The sequence below is a fragment of the Muscardinus avellanarius genome (genome assembly GCF_963383645.1).
Source record: "Muscardinus avellanarius genome assembly, chromosome: 12".
Classification (NCBI taxonomy): domain Eukaryota; kingdom Metazoa; phylum Chordata; class Mammalia; order Rodentia; family Gliridae; genus Muscardinus; species Muscardinus avellanarius.
Window position 1 is genome coordinate 2,712,924 of NC_137798.1, and position 14,659 is coordinate 2,727,582.

A 14,659-nucleotide genomic window follows, 5' to 3' on the forward strand; every position below is an offset into this window, starting at 1 on the left:
TGATGAATCTGGAATAAATAAATAAATGAATAAAGTAAATATCTCAAATAATCAACTCTCCTGCTATAGATCTCTTTTGTGGGTTTATCCAAGAAAAATCCATTAAGACTTTGAATTGAACTACTACTCACATGATAGGCTTGATGGTACACATTTGTCATCCCAGTACTTGGGAGGCTGGAACAGGAGAATTGCAGGTTTGAAGGCTTCCTCAGCAACTTAAGAAGACCCTGTTTCAAAATAAAAACTAAAATGGGCCTGGGAGTGTAGCTTAAAGGTAGAATAACCCTGGGTTCAACAAAAACCAACCAACCAACCAAACAACAACAGCAAAGAGTCTCTAAGGTTCTCTGTATCCTTCAGTGAGGACTTTTGGTTTTATTTAATAGGATGGATATTAGAAGTGAAGGTGATTAAAAAGAATAAAAAAGGTATAAACCCAAAATGATGACCACTGAAATTGAATAAGTTATACTTCAAGTGATTTTCAGGGGAATTTGATATTTAGATATATGTAAAGTACAAAGATACTGGGAGAGCACATGGCACTTAGGAACTTGGATAAAAGTATGCAAAGTTTCTGCTACCATTTTACATTTGAATAGCTAGGAACTCCAGAGATATAAACCCCATATATAAACTAGAAGTTGTCCTACTGGAGTAATAAGTTATAATTACTGTATTCAAATAACATTTGATAAGTAGCTATCAGACAACTCGCTTTATATTATTAAAATAATTTAATACCTATGAATTTTGAGATCTTACAGAAACTCGGAAAGAACGGCTCACTAAATATAGACATTAAACGAATATGGCGAAGACTAGTAAATGGAACATATCAAGAACAGTCAGCTGCATTTCTAACATGTAAACCGTATCCAGAGGTGGAAGACTGCAGAAAGCTATGCTATTTTCCCAAATCAGTTCTAAAAAGCCCTATGGAAAATATCAGGAACTACACCTAAAGAGGACAATAACAACAGGTATAGAGAAAACGAAGCCGTTCAGAGCACATGGCACAGCTTGGCAAAGTCCCCAGAAGGAAGTCTGGGACCTCCAACCGAGGAAGGAAACTTGAAATAAACAAAGATTGGCTAAAACCCAGAAAGCCATAAGAGTGTGAAGTGCTTTAGGGCCTGGTGATAAAGGGCTTTAGGCGGGTGAGAGCAAAAGCCAGCAGCTTCTCAGGATTCTAAATGTTTTGGAGAAGGAAGACACATCTCTAGTGAGTATCGTGACCGGCTGAATGACACCAGAAATGAAAGTTTTAGCGTCTAATGATTTTTAAAAATGGATTTTCTCATTTTGGTTTGTGGTTTTTTACCTGATATAACAAAAGCATAATACCAGAGGATTCTAAAATGGGCACATTTGGAGATGCTAATAAGATTGGTGTCATTCGAAGAAAACCCTAACAGTTAATTTTATTACTTGCCAAGCATTAAGTCATACTGCATCCTATATGATCTAAATGTTTCCTTTTGATTTCCATGTCTTCCTAGCTAGATTGTAATTTTCTTTAAAAAATTTTTTTGGGGGCACATTGTAGTCATACATCTTAATGGGGTATGAGATGGTGGAGACATACATGCACACATCACCCAATTAGCCCTTACCCAATTCCCACCCCATTCCCTCCCCCTCCCTCCTCATGGTGTGTGTGTGTGTGTGTGTGTGTGTGTGTGTGTGTGTGTGGTACTGGGGGTGGAACCCAGGGGCTTTCTACCTCCGGGCTATATTCCCAGACCTATTTTATTTTATTTGGAAACAGGGTCTCACTAAGTTGCTGAGAGCCTCACTAAGTACCTGAGGCTGGCTTTGAACCTGCGTGATCCTCCTGTCTCAGCCTCCCAAGCGCGAGGATTACAAGCGTGTCCACCACGCCCAGCTTTTTTTTCCCTCATGTTTGGCTTAGTGATTTGATATGTTTGTTAAAGTACATCATGTGCATTAGAGTAGACGGCAGTTTTCTAGACAGGTCTGTCCCTGGACCTGGCCCTATGGATTCTGCCATCTCTACGTATCTGTGATCAGCCTCTTCTCTCCAGCCCAATGGGCAGTGCCCTCATTTTTTATCTTGTATAGACTACTGAAACAGACTTTTTTGCTGATCTCCCAAATTTTACAACAGTGGTAGAAAGAAAACGGAAAACAGGAAGGAAACATTTAGATAACACAAGATATTAAACAAAACCAATAATAAACACTGCTTATTTTTTCCTTTAATACTGGCATTTCCTTTAGAGTTCCCTGGCCACTGCCACTTCAACTTCTATATTCTGACTGTAAATTATAACTATTAAACTATGCAGGTGTACACACAGCCTCTTAAGTTTTGTTTTGCTTTTTCAAATTATAGTAGATCACAAGAAAATCGCAACAGAATTCAAAGTTGTAAGAAGCCCTGAGCAGGCTGCAGAAGTACCTGCCTTTACATATGCCCAAGAAAGTGTATTAAAGTCCATTTCAAGCTGGGTGTGGTGGAACAGGTCTATAATCCCTGTACTTGGGAGGCTGAGATAGGAAGATTGCAGGTTCAAGGCCATCCTCAGCAAGTTAGGGAGACCCTGTTTCAAAAATAAGGGCTGAGGATGTAGTTCGGAGATCTCGGTTCAATCACCAGCAAACTGCCCCTCCAAAAAAATCCAATTCAAATGTGACATTGCAGTGGGAAGAGGAGGGAGGAGCCGGGCCTGGTGGCGCACGCTTGTAATCCCCGCACTTGGGAGGCTGAGACAAGGAGGACCACACAGGTTCAAAGCCAGCCTCAGCTACTTAGTGAGGCTCTCAGCAATTTAGTGAGATCCTGTTTCCAAATAAAATATGAAATAGGTCTGGGAGTGTAGCCCGGAGGTAGAAAGCCCCTGGGTTTCACCCCCCAGTACCAAAAATAAAAAATAAAAAAAGGAGGGAAATCTAAGAGAAAAGAGGGGAAACAGAAGCAGCCCTCCAGGGTAGAGCCCCAAGGCTACAGAGAACTCAGAGTGAGGTGTGGCCTTGATCCTGAGAAGAGCTGAGTGCTCTAAGTCACAGGCCAGAAAAAAGAGGCTAAAAGGAAACAGGAGCAGAATTCCTGTTTGTGGAGACAGGAGAGAAAGGACGGGAAAGGGTGGCAGGAGTGTCTTACTTTTGTATACCTGGAGACCGGGCAAACCTGAGGAAGAGCAGACTCAGTAGAGGTGAGAAAGGGATACTATTATAAAGAGACTCTTTAAAACAAGGCTTCTTAAGCTTAAGCTGCAGATGAATCACCTGGGGACGTTGTTAAAATGTAGATTCTAATTCAGTAAGGCTGGGTAGAGGCCAAGAACCCACATTTATTTTTTCTTTCTTTTTATTTATTTATTTTTTGTATTAGGGATAGAACCCAGGAATATTCTACCTCTAAGCTATACCCCCAGCTCTTTTCATTTTTTATTTTAAAACAGAGTTTCACCAAGTTGCTGAGGCTGGCCTTAAGTCTGCAATCTTCCTGTCCTGGCCTCCCAAGTATTCACCATTGTGCCTGGCTAAGAACCACCTTTCTAAGAAGCTTCCAGGGAAAGCTTTGCAGCTTTGAGTAGCAAGGATTTACAGTATTAAACAAGAGTGCTTGAAAGATTTTTTTAATGAAATAACCAATGAAGTTGTATTCCCCAAGACAGATATCTTCTAAAGGCTTATCAAATACTTTAATTATAAAATTATCTTCTCTTTTACCTTTAGTGAATGGCAATGAATGGATAACCTGACAGCCAAAGAGGGAATATGGTGCCCCGGTTCAAGCCAATAATAACATATTTGAAAGCATAATTGTTATTGCACGTCTATACTCATAACAAGGTAACAACTTGTCATCTTTACAGCAACATACCTGTAAGCTAAGTGTCCAAGAGAATTTCCTGTGATAACAGACATTCTTTGTATCTGACGGTCGGTGTGGTACCACCAGCCACTTGTAGCTACTGAGCACTTGAAATATGGCCGGCACACCTAAGGAATAAATAGCCACGCCTGGCTAATGGGCTGCCATGGTCATCGATAACTGCCGGCACCACCCAAAGACGGATGTCATTGGCCTTGACTGAAGCTGCGGTCTCCAGATCCTACTCATTAGGAAACAAGTATACCTTAGGCACAGAGACTAAGACAGCTGATAACAGCTAAGAAGCTACCTACCCCTCCCTTTATCTAAAGGTTGGATTCTAGCCGGGTGTGGTGGCTCATGCTTGTAATCCCAGCATTTGGGAGACTGAGACCGGAGGATCCTGGTTCCGGACAGCCTCAGCTATTTAGTGAGGCTCTTTGCAACTTAGTGAGACCCTGTTTCAAAATAAAGAATAAAAAATAGGGCAGAGGGTATAGCTCGGAGGTAAAATGCCCCTGGGTTCCATCTCCAGACCCGCAAAAAATTAAATAAATAAGTAAATAAATAAGTAAATAAATAAAGATTGGATTCTCCTGCCAAATTGTTGTCCAAAGTAATAATGATTAAAAATGGAAAGTATATCCTACCTAGGACTGCCCTATTGAAATATTATATAAAATTCTGAAAACACCAAGATAGACACAAGGTACACACTCACACACATGCAGGCTCTTGAAGGAGAAGGCGATGTGGGTTTCAGCTTTACGCACACACTTCCTACCTCTCTGATCTGCAGTTCTCAAATCTCTCTGGAATAGGATTGATAATAATACCTACTTGGCAAGGGTGTTGGGAAGGTAAGTTCTTGAAGGACATTGTAAATTTTAAAGTCCTAGGCAATGGTTAATTATTACTTACTAAAAGGAAAGTCAATGCCTAAAGCAAAAGTCAAGAGCTAACCATACGGAATCTTGTGTTGTACCGAGTTTGTACTTCACGTACGTGGTCTTAGAAATCTTTTGTGATAGATATTCCATTCCTTTAGATTTATTGCAACAGGACGTAACGTTTAAAAGAATGGGCACGCCAAAGCATGGATAATAGTCAGGGAGGAGCGCTTTATTTAGTAGCACAGGGTCTGGTAACCATCCTCCCTGCTAAGAGTATCCTGCGCATAAAGGAAATCACAGACTGCTCATTTCCTTTGTACTTGTAATCTTGTGGAAACTTCCTGTAAAAGGTAGTTATAGCATTAAAAGTAAACTGATTTCACACGCACCGGAAGCTACCAGACCAACAATTGCAGTCCTTAGGGAGAAAAAGAAAATAGCATCCTTATCCTTTACACTTTGTATTAGTTTGGAACAACATGGAAACTCCAGTGATGGAGAGAGAGACTCATGCCAGAGGCAAGGAAACTATTTAGAAACATGGTTACGATTTAGTAATTCCACTGAGAGGCAGAGCTCATTAGCCAAGAGACTGGTTACACTTAAAAAAAAAAAAGTCATTAAACAAAGTACAGCATGAAAATAGTGCTTTGATAACTACAGTTTTAAAATACAAAACCTTAATAACATCTCCTAAGGAGTAATGTTAAGGGTAATTTTAGAAGCAGAGACACGCACTTGTATTTTATATACTACTAGAACCTCAATTGTTGCATGGTTATACAAAAACAAATATCTGCTGAGAGCTAATATACAAATATTGGCTCAAATACACAAATATCTGCCGAGAGTAACAGCACAAGGCACAGTGTGTGTGTGTGTGTGTGTGTGTGGTGCTGAAATCCAGTTGTATTCCAGTCACAATAGGAAGCCAGAAAAACGTCCTGATTTCCGCCAGAGTGTCAGGCAATACAGCTGCATTTTTACACACAAAGTTTTGGCATATTTTACCTGAAAAGCTTTCCCATTTAAACCCACTGCTAAAAGCACCAAAAATAATGAAATACAGCCTTGGCCTTTAAGTCACATCATTTATTTTTATTTGATAATGGAGATTGAACCCAGGGGCATTCTACCTCCAAGCTACACTCCCAGCCCTATTTTTTATTCTTTATTTTGAAACAGGATCTTCCTAAGTTGCAGAGGGCCTCACTAACTAGCTGAGACTGGCCCTGAACCTGCGATCCTCCAGTCTCAGCCTCCCAAGTCCTGGGATTACAAGCGTGTGCCATCACGCCCAGCTAGATCACATAAAATTTAGCTGGGGAAACAAACATAAACTCATACAATGTCAATTAGCAAAAACCAATAAAAACATTACCAATCCAAGTGCAAATAATAAAGGCAAAAAAATCTCTTCAAAGATCATTTTTGTTTCCTTTTGAGATGAGGCCTCACTACGTTGATCAATGGTTCTGAACTCCTGGGCTCAAGGAGTCTTCCTGCCTCAGCCTCCCCATTTGGGACCACAGGCACCCAACAGCATGCCTGATGACAGATCTGAGTTCTTAAGAAAGATGATCGCTGCTTAGAGCCACGTGCCATCTGACAAAGAGAAGGGCCCCTCTTGCTCTTCTTCCAAACTCTGGTCTGATAGCTCCCTGGAATTTAGAACCCACCTAGGCCTCCTCTGCTTTGTTGATATCCTATCTCAACAATTACTTGGCAATTGTGTTGTTTTTCTCTCTTTGGCCCATAGATGTATTGATAATGAATCCCAACAGGTCACTACCTACCTACCTACCTACCTACCTCTTTTTTTTAGCAGAACTAACCCTCTGGTTATATACTACTAGAACCTCAATTGTTGCATGGTTATACAAAAACAAATATCTGCTGAGAGCTAATATACAAATATTGGCTCAAATACACAAATATCTGCCGAGAGTAACAGCACAAGGCAATGTCTACCTAGGCCCAAGATATAACTTGGACCACCCTTTTTTGTGTTTGGGCTAGAATAAAGAGTTCAATTTAGGGATGTGCTGGCAGACGGATGACAAGGAAAGTGAAAAAAATGAAGGACTAAAAAGGACCAAGTACCTGGCATACTTCTGAAAGAGCAGATTTCTTGGCCCCAGTACAGACTTGCTGATTGCAATCTCTGGGGTAGGGCCTAGGAAATCTGCATTGTGTCTCTGCAAGAAGAAAACCTTAATTAAGGCAAATTTCAAATATATAAAATAATGAGAATGTACATATCATCAACTTACAGCTGATCTTGTTGTTTTATATTCCTACCCACAGCCGGGTGTGGTGGCGCACGCTTGTAATCCCAGTACTTGGGAGGCTGAGACAGAAGGATAGCGCAGGTTCGAAGCCAGCCTCAGCTACTTAGGCTCTCAGCAACTTACTGAGACCCTGTTTATGAATAAAATAGAAAATAGGTCTGGGAGTATAGCCTGAAGGTAGAAAAGCCTCTGGGTTCCATCCCCAGTACCATAAATAAATAAATTTCCTTTTAAACCAGGGAAACTTTTTTTTTTTTTTTTTGGTGGTACTGGGGTTCCTGGAAGGCCTTCTAACTCCGGGCTACATTCCCAGATCTACTATTTTATATTTTTATTTGGAAACAGGGTCTCCTAAGCCAGCGTGCACGGCTGGCTTCGAACCTGCGTGATCCTCCTGTCTTTGCCTCCCAAGCGCGGGGATTACAAGCATGTGCCGCCATGCCCAGGGCAACTTTTTTAAAAGTTGGTAAATTGGGCATGGTGGCTTACGATTGTAATCCCAGTACTTGGGAGGCTGAGACAGGAGAATGTGGGTTCGCAGACAGCCTCAGCTACTTAGTGAGACCTTGTTTCAAATATGGGATAAAAATTAGGGCAAGGTTGTAGCTCAGAGGTAGAATGCCCCTGGATTCAATGATTCAATCTTCAGTAACACACACACACACACACACACACACACACACACACACACACACACACAGAAGAAGAAAAGAAAAAAAATCAGAAGTGTCCTCAGAACAGCATGTCACCACCAAACGCAGTGAATAGGGTGGGGATTCTGGGCCATGGGGTTCAGAACAACCTAAAAAATATTAATTTGGGATGTTGATCACATTGGGCCATGGGGTTCAGAACAATCTAAAAAATATTAATTTGGGATGTTGATCACATCTTGACCCTTTAATTCAGCCATTTGTTCAAAAGTGTCCATTACTGCCTGGCACATGACAACAAAGATGATTTTCATATCTCCTAAAACAATTCTCCTGATGCACTAGAACCTCAAACAAATGTACATCTTCAAAAGCGAGACGCCAGCCGGGCGTGGTGGCGCACGCTTGCAATCCCAGCGTTCAGGGGGCTGAGACCGGAGGATCGTGGTTCAGCTACTTAGTGAGGACCTCCGCAACTCAGTGAGACCCTGTTTCAAAATAAAGAATAAATAATAGGGCTGGGGGTGTAGCTCGGAGGTCAAATGCCTTTGGGTTCCATCCTCAGATCCGCAAAAAAAGGAAAAAAAGGGAAAAAAAAATAAGATGCCTTTGCAAATAAGCAACTTTCTTTGTACTTAGTCACGACTGTGATAGTTATCGTTGTGTGTGTGTGTGTGCGTGGTCCAGGGAACCGAGCCCAGAGGCATTCTACCTCTGAGCTGCACCCTAACTCTATTTTATTTGACTTTTTATTTTAAAACGGGGTCTCAGTTTCAGAGAGCCTCACCAAATTGCTGAGGCTGGCTACGGGTTTGCAGTCCTCCCGCCTCAGCCTCCCAAGAACTACAATTTCAGGCAGGCTTTACCCCTGTCATTAGTGATGGCTCTAAGGACCTGGTCATGTGTCTAGCAAGAGCGGGAGCACAAAGAAGTCAATGATTATTTGTTGAATTCATGAGCACCAGTACCGAATGCTTTACATTTAACTTTCAGAGCGACTACCACCACTTCTCCATGGAGTTTATTACCTGTTTTACAATAAAAGCGTGAACTAGGGTTTACTGAGTTCTTTCTATGAACTTTTTTTCTTCTTGCGGTCCTGGGGATGGATCCTAGGGGCATTCTACCTCTGAGATACACCCTTGCCCCGTTTTTTATTCTTTATTTTGAAACAGAGTCTAAGTTGCGGAGGGCCTCACTTAGAGGCTGAGCTGGCCTTGAACATGGAAGGGCGTCTCCCAAGTACTGGGATTACAAGAGTGCAACACCACGTCAGGCTTCCCATGAACTCTTAATCTGTTCTAAAATCCATGTATATTACTGTCTCATCATGAGGACAGCAGCTCTGTGAGTTAGGTATTATCTTCACTACACACAGGCACGGGAGTTTAAGCCACCTACCCGAGAACAGAGAATGTAACTGATGGGACTGGATTCCAATTTGAGTGGTAATGCCGTTAGTGGTTGTACTGGAATAAGAGGCCTAGATCAGCACTGACTTCAGGTTCTTTACAAGGATGTTTTATTTTTATTTTTTTAAATCCAAGGAACTTTGATTTTATTTTTTTTTAAATATGTTTTTTTACTGGTGCATTGTAGCCAAACATCAAGGCAGGGTTTCCCCATCACCCACATCTTCCTTCCTTGCTGAGCGTAGACAATCCTGCCGATGAGGCAGAAAGCCAGTCACATTAAAAAAAAAAAAAAAAATCTCAGAAATCAAGGGGATGGTTTTTGGGCACAGCGAGTGCTTGGCTCCTTCCTTCCTTTCTCGGACATTTACTAAGCACTATTACGTGCATAATACTGTTAACAGGTTAGCGTGCACGCTCCTCCGGAGAAGGATCCGGACGCTTCCTGAAAACAGAGGGCAGGCGAGAAGCGAGGGTGGGTCCTCTGACTCTTCTCCGGCAGGAACTGTTCCTCTCCAGGTGGCCGTGGCAGCACCCTTCACCCCCGGGGCACACCAATCTGAGAAAGAAGCGAAAAGCGCTTGGCAGAGCTGTGCAGGCGCCCGGCGTGAAGTCGGGAACTTGGGGGATCCGGTGCCCTGGGCACAGGCTGGCTTTCTAGGTAGAGATCTGCAAAGCCCCGAGTCCTCCGGAAGGGCAGACTCTGGGCTGCAGCTCGCGGCCCCGGCTGGTTTCGGTTCCAAAACCTCCCGAGGTGAATGCAAACCTGACAGCTGCCAATCCGACCCCCGGTCCGCCCCCGTGCGGGGCCGGCCGCGCCGTAGTTATGCAACCGCGCTGGCCGCGGGGGTTATTTCCTGTGCTCGGGGCGTGCAGATTCCCGTAGCACGCCTCCCCGGGGCCTCCACGGGGGTCGTCCTCCATTAACCACCGCTCCGGCTCCGGGCGCGAGCGCCCCGCACGGCACACCTCCTGCGCAGCGAGCAGCGGGCGGAGGGACACTAAACTAACCCCCCCGCTCACGCGCGCACACACGCGCGCACACGCACGCTCTTACACTGCCCCCTTGGTGCACGCAGCCCGGGGGCTGCAGCCAGCCGCGCAGCCCGGCAGACAGCAGGAGGAGCTCTCTCGGCGGCCCCCGCGAACTAACGCCGAACTCGCGCCGGCTCCGTCCTCTGCGCGGGGCGGCCCCGCACACGCCGTCCCGGCGGCCGACGCGTCCTCCCCGCCGAGCCGGGCGCGCCGCCCTGCAGCCCGCGGCCGCGGCGGCGTGCCAGGCCGCAGCGCGCGCGCACGCACGGCGCGCCCGTATCCCTCCGCGGCGCGCTCCCGCCGGGCCCGCGGCGGGCGGCGGGGACTACTTCCCGACCCCGGGCGTCGCGCTCCGCGCCGCCGCCGGGACTACTTGGCCGGCGCCGCGGCGGAGGCAGCGGGCTGCGCGGCCCCGAGGGCGCGGGACGGTGCGGGCGCTGGCGCAGGCCCGCAGCCGAGCCGCCGCCGCCGCCCGCCACGGCCGCCGCCAGCGCCCCGCGGGGGCCGGGCCGGGGGCGCCGCCGCGGCTGAGCCCACCATGGTGAGGCCGCCCCCGCGCGCCCCCCGAGCCGCCCCGCCGGCCTTCGCCCCGCCAGCGCCGGAGCCCATCCGCGGGAGGGAAAGATGAGCGAGGAGACGGCGCCCTCTGACCACGAGTAAGCGCGGCCCCCGCGTGCGGGCTCGGGGCGCGGGGGGCTGCGCGCGGGGCGGGGGGGGGCGTCCGAGCCCCCTCCCCCCCCGGCACTGGGCGCCCACCCTGCCGCCCCCCGGGACGCGAGGGTGCGGGAGCCCCTTCCTCCTGCAGCTCCGGAGCCTCGTCGCTCGGCCAGTGACACTTAAAAAGCGGATTAATAAGCCCTGGGCCCCCCCCCCCACTCCGCTTAAACTTACGACCTGTAAGGTTCTTGCTAAAAAAAAAATATAAGGCCAGGGCAGCGGCTTAAACACTGCCTAGGATGGGGACGCTTGGCGGGTGGGCGCTGGGAGCTGTGATGTCTACTTTCGGGCGGTCGGACGCGAGCACAGTGATGGATTTTGAAGGCTGGCTCTGGTCCTCGGCTCCCCGCGAGCGTTATTTACAGCGATTGGACGGGGTCTGCGTGCCCGGGCGCAGACAGAGGCGGCTGCGTCAACTTCTCGAGCATCCCGGCTCTTTTAAGGTTTTGCTCCCTTGGACCGGCTTTTCCGCTTTCCGAGCGAAATAGTCAGCCCTTTAAATATGTTTGCCTCCGCGTAGCAGCTGTCTGGAAGAATTATGTGGCGGTAAAAGTTTGCCAGCCGAGAAGAGAAATTTAATTCGGCGTCGAACATCAGCATCTTTTCTTAAGTCCAAGTTGTGTTTATCTTCGGAGGGCTGGAAAGAGTTAAGTGGCTCAGGACTAGTTCTTAATAGGGTGCATTCCTTTAATAAAGTGCATTCCTCAAGTCAGACCTTTTGAGAAAACCTTACAGTCCAACGCCAAGGCCAGTTTAACATAAAAGAGCTAGGGGAAAAAAATGACAAGAAGCATTCCCCCCTTCTCGGAAAACAGACACTTCTGATGAGCGGGTGCAGAAGGAGGTAGATTGCTGCAGTGTCGGTGCAGTCTAGAATAGCAGAAGTGGCCGCCATGTTCTCTCTCTTTTTGTGAATCGCCCTCATTTGCATAGCACACTCTTCATTCATAAAAAAAAAAATAATTAAGCATCCATCACCTCGGACACCTTGAGAGTATTTCCCAAGGAAAAAAAATCGACGCTTATTTGTCGTCTTGGTGTAGATTTTTGAGTTCAGGAACTAAGGAGAACTTGAAGTTTTAGATTAAATTTAAAAACACGCACACACAAACAGCTACCCTAGTTCTCAGAATGTTGACACAGTTATGTGGGAAATATCAGTTCGGGGAGGTGCTGGGGTCACGTGATCGCCTCCATTCATAAAATACCTGGCTGTCCATTCACAGTACAGTACACTGTCTCACTGCCTTCCGCAGATTAGACCTACTTTGAAGATCAAAGAGTCTATCTCAGATAGTGCTTGCTTAGGAGAAAAACTGCTAAAAAGCTAAACAGAATGACAGTAACTTATTGGTGCCTTTCTAGCAAGTAGCTGGGATTATAACGTTAAGTTTTTTTTTTTTTAAAGATGAGAAAAGACTTCTTACCATTTTAGTTTTTTGTTGTTGTTAAGAATATTGAGTATCTCCTTGTGGCTACAGCTGATACCGAAACAAGTGGAATGTGAACTGACACACGTGTAAAATAGATTTTCTACATGGGCCCGCTTAAAAAAAAAATACTTGCCGCCGTAGATACATAAACTGAAAGTGCAAGTTTTTTGTTTTAAAAAAAAAGTTTTTTGTTGTTGTGTGTCGTGGTATCAGTGGATGATACTCATTACACCAAAATGAGAAAATATTCTCAGTGATTTATACTTGGCAAGATGTCGATTTTTTAAAAAGAATACTAAACTTCATTGGAAGGATGGCTTTTAAAAAAATTCTAAATGTACTTGGTACGAGCCACTTGGCAATCCCCTCATTCATTTAGACTTTTAAAATTCTGTGTTTACAAATGTATCTTGCTTTATTTATAAATTATTCTCTATGAACTTTGTAGTACTCTTAGTTTGGGTAGGAAAATAACCTGTTTTATCACTTAATATTTTGGTGAGAGATGTGAACTCTTTACGGAGGTGAAATGTTGGGGGTTTACTTAAAAATCTATTTTATATTAGAAAGTGATATTTTCATTTGGTAATCAAATTTGCTAGAACTAACATTGCTTGTGCATTAGCTAGTAAACCACTAAGAATGAATTTGGAATGTAGCTTTTAATCTGATAATTTATATGTATCATCTGTAATATGTGAAGTAATGTTTTGAAATGGAAATTTATTATTTATAATCATATATTATGAAGAAACAAAAGAGATACATAGTGACAGAAGCCCTTAGCATAGTTTAAAACTGTTCTGTAATACAAATTTGATTGGGGCACTTACACAGTTCCCCCCTCCTCCTTTTTTTTTTTTTTTTGTGGAACCCTTCTACCTTCCGGGCTACACTCCCAGACCTGTTTTATATTTTATTTGGAAACAGGGTCTCTTAAGCCAGAGAGGCTGGCTTCGAACCTGTGTGATCCTCCTGTCTCCGCCTCCCAAGCACGGGGATTGTGGGCCACCACGCCCGCCCGGCTGTTTCTCCCTTTTTTTAAGCCACTGTTGATAGGGATTTAATCATAATAGATTCTTTGTCTCTCCCTTACCCTCTTTCTCTTTTCTTTTTTTGGTACTGGGGTTTGAGCCCAGTGGTATTCTACTTCTGAACTACACTTCCAGACCTTTTTATTATTTTGAATCTGTGAACCTCCTGTCTCAGCCTCCTAAGTACCAGGGTTACAGGCTCAGTAGAGACTACTCTTAATTTTATTTTTTTTCTACCTGATTTCAATGTTTAGAAAGTGAAAAATCATCAAATTGTTAACTTTTAAAAGATAGCCATTGCGGTAAATCCAGTAAGGCCTTTAGAGGCCTCATTGTGAAACCTTTCTGAATTCAGGGTTGTGTATGGAGACATAAATGGAGGCTGATTGTGAGTATACATTTATTTAAGAATTAGTAGATGTGTAAGTCTTTGTCTTATACAGTAGGAAAATAAATGAAGAAGGAATTTGAATAACAATGTTTTTATCTTAGACTTTGAGATTTGTGGTTAAAAATCATACTTTTCAGAAGGCAGTGAACAAATGTACTCTAGAGCAGAATGCTTTGTGTCAAATAGTAGAGGAACCAGGTCTACATCATTTTTTTGTTTTACAGAAATTATTTTAATACTCCAGTCAGATGTTTGCAGCAGATAACTTTTTGCATTATACACATTGAATAAACCTTCTAAATAGAACGTTGGGCATTAAAACCGTATTCTATAATTTGGGGGCCTTGCCCTGCTCGTGAGTTACTGTAGCTGCCCTTGTTCTCTGCCAGTCACTGGAGACGTGGCGTTTTCTGAAATATTAAAGCATCTTACTTCTTATGTTCACATTAGCCAGAAACATTTGCCATGCCAATACTAGGTTTTCTAACAGCAAGTTGGGACTATGTAATATTTTATAGTTGGGTTAACTAGAATTAGGTCACTTGTGATAACATGGTATGGTATAATCGGTTAGAAACATTTTTCCCTAAATAGAAAACAATTTTTTGTGGTTATATCTTTTGGTGAGTCGTTAAATGTATACCCCATGGTGGGTTATTCTGAGGGTGTATGTGAAGACACATTCACTTTCATATCTTTTACATATATGGATATATGTCTGCATATGCTATATGTGTGTGTAATTGGAAAGCATTCCAGAAGTGGGTGGCAGCATTAATATTTGTAGATGCAGTGTATATGTAATATAAACATTTGCTTAGAATTGGTCTTTGTAAATACCAGGTACATAACTCCCCACTGTCTTCAGCTTTATTTCACTCTTATTTTTTTTACTTAAAACTTTTTTTTTTTTTTTTTTGTACTGGGAATGGAACCCAGGGGCATTCTACCTC

The 14,659-nt window shown here is 44.2% G+C and overlaps 1 protein-coding gene across 1 annotated transcript in view; it reads left to right on the top strand.

The window, feature by feature from the left end:
- Positions 1-10,755: 10,755 nt before the first annotated feature.
- The window catches only part of SPRED1 (sprouty related EVH1 domain containing 1), a gene marked incomplete at both ends in the record, with an annotated part of 70,224 nt that continues 66,320 nt past the window's right edge, over positions 10,756-14,659 (top strand). Inside the window, one exon of the mRNA XM_080707579.1 lies at positions 10,756-10,787. Within this exon, the coding sequence (XP_080563705.1) occupies positions 10,756-10,787 (32 nt within the window). The remainder of the gene's footprint in view (positions 10,788-14,659) is intronic.